At 39.3% G+C, this 9,289-nt stretch overlaps 1 protein-coding gene across 3 annotated transcripts in view; it reads left to right on the top strand.

Moving 5' to 3' along the window:
- Positions 1-9,289, top strand: part of tesk2 (testis associated actin remodelling kinase 2) — a 35,446-nt gene that overhangs the window by 2,149 nt on the left and 24,008 nt on the right. For 2 of the 3 annotated variants that reach the window (XM_082512484.1, XM_082512482.1), the window contains exons 3-4: positions 2,813-3,225; positions 3,482-3,595. In XM_082512484.1, coding sequence (XP_082368610.1) covers positions 3,103-3,225; positions 3,482-3,595 — 237 coding nt within the window. In that variant the 5' untranslated portion in view covers positions 2,813-3,102. The remainder of the gene's footprint in view (positions 1-2,812; positions 3,226-3,481; positions 3,596-9,289) is intronic. The other variant, XM_082512483.1, reaches the window with a different exon arrangement.

Raw genomic sequence — 9,289 nt, 5'->3', positions numbered from 1 at the left:
TCTTAAGAGTCTAGTGTCACTGCTGTTTTTAGGATCTTATGAAACCTCATCTGGGCCCAACATTGACTTTTGAATTTCTGCTTTGGTTTAATGGGCCTCTTTAGTATATTCATTTAAAACACTGCACCTGTTTTAAGCTTTTGTCATTATTCCTCTCAAACACAGAAAGGCCAGAGTACATAATGACAGTATTTATAGTATTAGCGATAATGTGAAGTCCGACTTCTACGTATGAGCTCATTGTTGGAACCCATACTTAAAGGAATCGTTTAACCACAACACATAGTCTTTGTTTACTTTCTGTTCTTACATCAGGGAAGAAGTTGAAGTCAAATTTCCACATTGGCGCAACATTATGCAAGCGTTTCTAAAATAGCAAAAGTGGATAAGAATAAGGATGAAGTCGTTGTTAAAAATACCCCTTACAATTTCCTGAAACCCAAAGTGACATCATTAGATGTCCACTTTTTGTTCATTCACTAGTTCAGAGCCTTTTTTCATATTTTGAGCTTTTTTTCTTTCTTTTTTTTTTATGAGATCATGAGTCCACAGAGCTCAGGCTCAGGCGGAGAGAGTTCCAGAGTCTGCAATTGTTGCAAAAGCTCTGTCTACTTTGTTTGATGCACAGTCAGCAGGCCCTGATCACACGACCTCAGACACCTGATGGGGATATATTGATGTTAACGTTCTCTGATATCCCCTGGTGCTTGTCAATGCAGAGTTGATACCAGAATCTGAAATGGACTTTGAAGTTAACAGGGAGCCAGTGCAACAAAATCTTACTTTCAGCGACATACTTGCTGGGTAGTAGTTATAAAAATGTTCCTAAATGTGCTTAAAAATGTGCAGAAGAGCCAACAGGTATAACAGAAACAATAAAGAACTTGTAGGCAAGAGAAGTGGAGCATGACGTGTACTTAGAAGCAGCCACAAAAAAAGAGTCATTCAGACACATCTGAAGAGAACTAGGCCCTGATACACCTACCTACTATCTCAGCCTATCAATGTGATGGTCAACAATATGCAAAGTAGATGTCAAGTCAGAAATCAGAATCTTTATTGCCATTGTAGCAATAAAACATTGAACATTGAAAAATGAAAGTGCAACATCGTCATCCGGTACCTTTCTGTGTGGACAAGGGAAACAATAGTTTTGTTTTGCGACATCAAAAGTTTACGCCTGTGTCAGACTGTGCCCCGTGTTATTGTTTGTAGCCTTATGATTGGCCAACATTTATATACAGTTAGAATTATTGCTACCTGTTGCACCTGACATCATTTTTTTGTATTGTCATGTAGATGCAGACATCTTTAAATATGCAAGCAGAAAATCCCTAGTGGCAAAACTTGAGGTTGTGAAATATTTTTATTGACCTGAACACATTCAATCCATAAAATCAAACTCAAAAAAATCATTTTAATTTCTGACTTCCATGGATAAATGGAACAAACTCCAGCTTTAAATTCAGCTGGCAAACAGTTTATAATTGGATGCTTCTTTCATTATTACATTAACATTAACAGGTCACAAGCAATTTACTGCGTGAAAGTTATTATTTCTCACTGAACTCTGTTCTTATTTAAAGGTGTATGTTCTATTCAGCACACATAAGATGCTCAGTCGTCAGGTCAATTTTTCACTTACTGTTGAGACATAGGATCTGAAATATGTCTTCAGTGGAAATGTACAGTGAGTGGAAATTTTCTGCTTATGACCTTAGGTGAAGGAAGGCATTTTTTTGTGTACTCTTCAGCATTTATAGGGAAAGATTTATAGAGTGGCTCAACATGTTTTTATCAGCTAAAGAAATCTTCCTCTAGCTTGACGTATTCTTAAGATATGAAAGCCACATTGTTTACAGGCATTTAAAGACCTTTAGCCGCAGACGTGCTTTCCTGTTCCCCTTTGTACCCTGCTGACTTTGTTTTGGATGGCAGAAAGGTCCAAGACCTGAGCTATTCCTTGGCTAATCTCCCATAATTGGACAATGGGCCCCTATTACAGCCATTTCATTTGAGCCTGTTGAGTAATATTGGCTTGTCTCATCCCTCCTGAGACAGGACCCAGTCCAAAGTTGCATTTGCTTTTAAATATCTTTAGAATAACATGAAATTGTAACTTGCTCCTTCTTTATTGTTTAGGACTATGTGTAAGACTGCTGGTCAATAAGGAGCCATAAAATGTTCAGGGCACATTCAATACCAAAAAGTTGTAGTAAAAGTACTGAATTGACTTAAATTCAGTTTGCATAGGTCTTAAATGTGTCTTTTAGTCTCAGACATTCTCTAGACATTTTGTTTTTGTGACATGACTGCATCAAAAAGGTCTTGCTTTATAGTTAGATAGATAGATCATGTCAAAAGGACCATTTTAAATATACAAAAATCTTTGTTAAATAGGCCTGATGACTTGAGATGGAGGATTTATGGGCCACCAAGTCTCGGCACCTGAAAATAGTGATGAAGTAAACCATGCTTGATAACATGCTTGTGAGTCACTGGAAATCCAAAGACGGAAGTTTAACAGCAAAAATGATCAGAATGTAGACTGATACCTGGAGATAAGTAGATATTTTTTATGAAAACAATATTTTTGTCATTTGGACACTTTGCTTAAACTCATTCAAACACTTAAAAATTTTCTTACTGTTCATTTTATGTTTCACTTAAAGTGGGAATAAATGTTAAAGCCTTAATTTGCATTTGCTTATACCTCTCATTGGCTACAATGGCTACTTCAATCAGCAGCATAGAAAAAAAAAGTCTGCCATGAAGCTTACTCATTAAATTTCTTCTTTCTTTCTTTCTACAGGTCTCCAGGGATACAACATACCTCTGTCAAACATGTGAAATCCTTATTTGGGTGAAGTTCTCAGTTACAAGCAGTGATGATTTGGATTACTTGGAAAATTCTTGGGTTCAGATTCAGAAACAGAAGTCTATGTGTGTGATATATTTTCTCCCGCAACACAAACTGTGCAAATACTGTTCTGCCGTGAAACCCTCGGCTCCGCGAAAACCAACCAGTCCACTTGTCATGCGGGTACATTACAGAAAAACACCCATAATACCCTCACTGGTACCACCGTCATTCACGTCACCATGGAACGGAATAAACGCAACTCCATTGCTGGGTTTCCTACACGACCTGAACGCCTCAATGAGGACAGAGATGATATCGGAGGGGTAGGAGTGTGTGAGATGGGAATGGCTCCACCTTTGCAGGTTGGTTTTTAGTTTAGTTTAAAATTGTTACATGTTATACACTATACAGGACTCGTGTGCACTCTACAACTCAATGTAAAGCCAGTGTAGAGCTTGGACAACAGTATAATTATAACCTGTACAGTCTAGTCTGTACTTAGCTATAGATTAGTGACTTTTTTCAGAAACTGTTTCTGACAACCTCTTCAGCCCAAACAAAGTTGTGGTATGGTCCTGCAACATGCTCATCAAACATGTCCTTTTCTGTGTTCTCCAGGTGTCTTCCCCATCATCCTACCGAGCCCTCATCAGTGCCTTCTCCTGTCTTACACGCCTTGATGACTTCTCCCGCGAGTGGATTGGCTCAGGATTTTTCTCTGATGTATTCAGGGTGTGTAGAGATCAGATATTACCTCACTCTTTTCTCAAGTTCAGTCTTTTCTTTCACTGTCTTCTCATTTTATAACCATGCCTCATTTCATACCTCAAGCAAGAGTGTCAGATTTGACCTCAGCTGAATTCTTCACCCTTGGTGCCTGACATAGTTTTATTTTGTGATTCGATTGCACTCAGTCTCATTATTAATTGGGCTCTGCTAAATGAAGCTGCAGCAGAAGAAACTTTTTTTTTTGGTCTGTTGTATTATCAGTCCACCATGACAGTTAGAAATTTTTGCATGACTCATTGTGGTTTAGATAAGCAGTGTGACTGCTCATCTAGGAATAGAGCCCGATTGCATAAATTAGAAATAAATGATGATGGCCTAATAATGTTTGACTTTGTTGGTTTTAGTATATCATCAGATGCATTCTTTGTTCGGGGTTTATTCTAAGACAGACAGTAAAGACCGATCTCTTGTTTCTTAAAGGGGTAACATGGAAGACAAAGGTGACAACATTGGGGTAAAGGGTTTATCTTATTCATTAAGAAAGTTAAGACTCCCTTTTATTTCACTCTATTTATCAAACTGTTAGGGGTGGGCGATAGAAACAATAAAAATTTGGCCAACGATAGAGATTTTGACTATACCGCTCTATCGCCATAGCGCATGTTGATGATGTCGTCAAGCTGTGCCTGTTTTGGTCGAAAGCATCGCAGCGGCTACAACCATTATCATCTGCAAATTATGCCGGGCGACAGTCATAGCAAAGAGATGAAGCACTTTTAAAATATGGGGAAAGCCAAAAACTGCGCTTCCTCCACTTCCGTAACATTGATTCATTAATGTTGAATTCTCTCGCAGCTGTTCTGTTCCCATGTTGTTGCAGTATATTAATAACTAACCTTGTATTGTGGATGAATAATCTCAGTTGTTCTCCTTACTGAAGCTTGGCCCATGTATAGCATCCTGCTATGCGATTGCATTTGTCCCTGACCACCAGAATCCCTCACGTTAACTTTTATCGAGTGGAAAAAAAGTTGGCGTTCATCCTCCAGCTTCACTGTGCTAATGTTATGCTAACATAGCTGTGTTGCTAGCAATCACGTAGCACATCATTATATACCAGGTAGTCCAACTTCAGTAACCCTGCAAACGCCACTGCTGTTTAGTTTTCTGTCTTCATTTATGTTGGAAATGGTAGCAGAGCTGTATATTTTAATTAGTTTCAAAAATCTCTCAGTCAGAACATGGTATGTCATGTTTAGCTGGAAACTAGCGAGCTAACTTCCTGTTAACTTCTAATTCTGTTAAATGTAATAAATTCTGTTTTCATGGATGCCTGGATGTTAAACTTAATTGTTACACCTGGTAAAGCAGCAACGCTGATGATTTTATTAAAGATGAAAGAATTTAGACTGTTTTTAACTCTCAGTGTTCGTTTGACTTTGGGACCTGAAGAGGAGTTTTGGACCCAGATTACTCCGCGAAGCTCCTCACTACGGCAGCCGTAATGCTCTGACAATCCATCAAGAAGTGCGGCTTACCAAAGTTGTACTAAAACATTTTTTAACAGATTTCTGCATGTCAAAATCGGTTCGAGGTCAGTAAGCACAACCAGAATTCATACATAAGGCACACTCTCGATTTTTGAGAAAATTAAAGGATTTTAAGTGTGCCTTATAGTGTGGAAAATACGTTATACAGAAGAAAATAATATATCACGATATATATATATATATATATATTAGGGGTGCAACGATACACAAACTTCACGGTTCGGTTCGGTTCGATACTTTGGTGTCACGGTTCGATATTTTTTCGATACAAAAAAAATGTTCATGCCTTCTTAATTTGTCATTTATTAAAATTATAAATATATATTTTAACTCAAAAGTACAGTTTTTAAATTTAACCCTAACCCTTGTACGTGTTTTTTATTTTGACAGCGAATGCGCACCTGCGGACCACTTATGTGCAGCCCTGGTTATTTAGCTCGTCATATTGCAGCCACAGAAATTCTTTTGTCCATGAAACCATAAAGCTGCACTTTCTTTTTGCCTTATAGTCTGATTTGTCATAACTTCTCCGTTTTGTGGTAAGCTTTTCTTTGGCTGTCACTTCTTCACCCTGACCTGTCTTATTTGGCTCAGCAGAACTGAAATGCTTTTACACACTCACTCACATAAGCTCAGCGATTCTCTGCGCGATCAACCTCTCACATGTTTAAGCTGCGGGAGATTTCACTTGTCATGTTTGCATAGTAAGCTAACGATTAATAAGACGATGTCAGAGGAATTGGTGCACAAATTATCATCACTCACAGATCAGTGCTGTCGCTCTCTATACACAGTTCACACGATTGCAAAGTGAAAGCAAAAAAACAAGCGCAAATTCAAACGCGATTTCAATATGTCACATATTGACAGTGGCTCACCGATGCCAATGACATAATTACCCAGCTACATTTCCGAAAGAATGCAAAAGCATTGACATATATTTTTCTTCCTACAATAGCCCGACTGGAAAAATCGCTAGCTCCGGGACATCGGGCTAGCGATATTGCAAGCCCTGTATCTGATTGAGGAATCACTCATCTTTGGAAAAGAGAGTTTATTACAGAGAAATGTCTCTTTCCAAAATAAAAGCTATACTATCCGCTTCTTCTGGGCTATATTCTCAGCAGCATAAGGAGAATCATGTGCTAACAGCTGTCTAAATGACTCGGCTAAAGTTAGTAGCATGCTTGTTGTTTTTGTCTTTGCACTAGGATGATGTCGGCGTAAATGTGCAGTCATATTCGTTGTGTTCCCACTAGTGCTTTCAGGTTAATCTCGTTGAAATGACCTTAACGCCACAACACGGCAAATCTCCGTTAACGAGCTACCGCCGATCGCCCCGTGCATGGGGCTAGACGGCCAACACGTTAACGAGCTAACTGCGCTAACACACTAGTTCCCACCCATGTAATTGAGCATTGTGTGGCACATCCAACATACTGTTTTACTTTAGTCCATGACTCGCTTACCTTCAGGGTCATACGCCACATGAAAACCAAAATAATTCCAACCACCACATCTGAATGAGGGTGGGGGAGGTGCCCTGCGCTCTTCCTTCTGACGATGCTGTCTGTGTTGAGCGCTCAGTGGATCTGCGCTCGACAGTGCAGCCTAGGCGGAGTAGTCGAACGCAGATTCACTGAGCGCTCAACACAGACAGCATCGTCAGAAGGAAAGTTGATAAAATAAATTACAAATGTTGTATTGTTCGATACATATGCGTACCGAACCGAAAGCACTGTATCGAACGGTTCAATATCGATACGAATATCGTTGCACCCCTAATATATATATATATCGTTACCGCACGTTTTTCAAATTATACCGTGATGTGGATTTTAGGCCATATCGCCCAGCCCTACAAACTATTATAATTAATTTTTCCTTGTTAGCTTTTGTGTATTGGAATTTCAACTTGGCTTTAGTGCAGGAGGATTGGCCATGTACTGGATTGTATGCAACATGAGACCTCCAGTGGAGATGACCTGCTGTGACATTTGGTTTCCATTGTGTCGTGGGTGGGCTGATTGATGATACTGTTGTTGTCTGACAGCCAGTGGTGTTTGAGTGACGTGTGTGTTGTTAGGAACAGCTCAAGCTAATCCAGAAGATTTGTATTGGAGCGAATCTAGGTATATTGTAATTGGTTTTTATTAGCCATATTAAGCTTGTAGAAAGTGCTGTTATTCAGCACTATTCTAACCCATTGTGTAGTTTGTATGCCAGCTCTCAGAAACATGCCATTGTTATTGATGTAAAACCCCTGGAAGTTATTCATAACTCACAGTGCTGCAACTGGGCTAAAGAGTGGATTAAAAAAACAAAAAATAAACAAAGCAAACACCATTGATGAATGATTTTAGAGACATTTGGGGTGTGTTTCATTGAAGGGAAACAAGCATAATCACTGTGAGATAAGCATTACTCACTTTGTTTTCTATACTGCTATAGAAAATGATCAGAGCTGAGGCAAAAGAAGGAGTTTAAAGAGGAGGGACAGATTCGGGTGGATCCTGGGGTGGTGTGGAAAGACTGATGAACGGGATGTGGTGCTTCAGAAGAGGTTTTAGGTGTTTACTGAGTACAAAGGAAGGCAAGGATGAGGGCTACAGAGGAGAGGAAGAGGAGTTTGAAAGGAGGGGGGGTGTAAGGATTGGTTAGAGGTTGAGTTATTTTGGGGTGGCAGGGGCTTGGTAAAGGGTTTGAGACAGACACTAGGGTTATGGTTTCCATCTGAGAAGGCGAGGTGGAAAAATGGGGAGACACTAGAGAGGAAGATGGGAGAGGGGGAAAAATGCTACCCCTACAGACTTGATGATTACTTGGGCATGATTTGCTGGAGCCCACAGAGGGGAGAAAAAGGGGGGGATGAGGAATAACTGCAGATGGGGGGGATGTGAAGAGTGAGGAATTGGGGGTCGGACGGATGTGGGGGAGGAGGCCTTTAGAGGAGTGGCCATCTGTTGTTTCTGCTGTCCTGTGGTGGGGACTGTCGGCTCTTTTAGCCATGCCCACTCCTTTGAACTTGAACAGAGACATTTTTGTTTGTGCATGTGTGAGACACAGAGAGAAGTCGATACAGAAAACTCTCACAGACTAAATTCAAGTTCATTATATTTTTTGAAGTTCTGCTTATACACGGTATATAATAGTGATCATCTTGCACTAAGTAATGAACTTGCAGTGCAGAGGAACTAGTGTTATTCTGTATACTTTCCTTTAATTGTTAATGTTGCCTGCATAATCCACATTGATTTTTGCCTGTGTTGTTAAGTTCCCATCCTACTGATGGGATATCACAGTGGCTGTGTAATGGAAGATAGCTGCTATAAGATGACATAAATTTGCCCTTTATTTATTTATTTATTTATTTATTTATTTATTTATTTATTTATTTATAGTGAATATAAGAGCGTTTTTGGGACTGTATACCCCCCTCCCCCAGTCTTTATTGAATCTAATCAAATGTAGCAGTTTTTAAAAAAGGAATGCACGACTAAAAGTGACCAAAACTCTTTTACTAACAAACCATGTTTATCCGGCATCCAGTATTGAGTAAGTGTCCAAAACAAACCAACATATGTGACAGGTGAACCTTTGTTCTTGTAATGGTTCATGCTTTACCAAACAAAGAATGCACAATGGCCCATACAGTAACACTGGCAGCACTGAAACCTTTTATTCACTGTGCAGTTTAAAATGATCTTTGAAGTGTTGGTTTAAGTTGCTGCAGAATGAATGATAGCATAACTGCTATACTAACGTGCCAGTTAGCAGGTCTGGTTTGCATGCGTCTATGAATAATTTTCCACAGTTAACACCTCATCTGGAGCTTATGATATTTGAATAGTTGCCTTATGTACTGAAGCTCATCTTTCCGTAGATACAGGATTAATTTAGGCTTTTGAAATTACTTTCTTAAAAGCTTTTTAAATGCTTCTGATGGGAGGAAAGAGTTTGCATGTGCAGGTAGATAGATTTGCATACAGTGTCTTAGTCAATTGGTTCTCCTGACGTCTAGACAGGCACATTGGGGCTTTCTACCTTTAATAGTAACCACAGGAATCTGTAAAATAATCTGTGTTTCCTTCAGTAGATATTAAATATATTAAGCAAATTGAACTGCTGATATTTTAGAAAGTGTGTG

Source organism: Aulonocara stuartgranti, assembly GCF_965226115.1.
Source record: "Aulonocara stuartgranti genome assembly, chromosome: 18".
In the NCBI taxonomy this organism is placed as follows: domain Eukaryota; kingdom Metazoa; phylum Chordata; class Actinopteri; order Cichliformes; family Cichlidae; genus Aulonocara; species Aulonocara stuartgranti.
The sequence above is the reverse complement of the archived record's forward strand: the minus strand, read 5'-3'. Positions and strand labels throughout refer to the sequence as shown.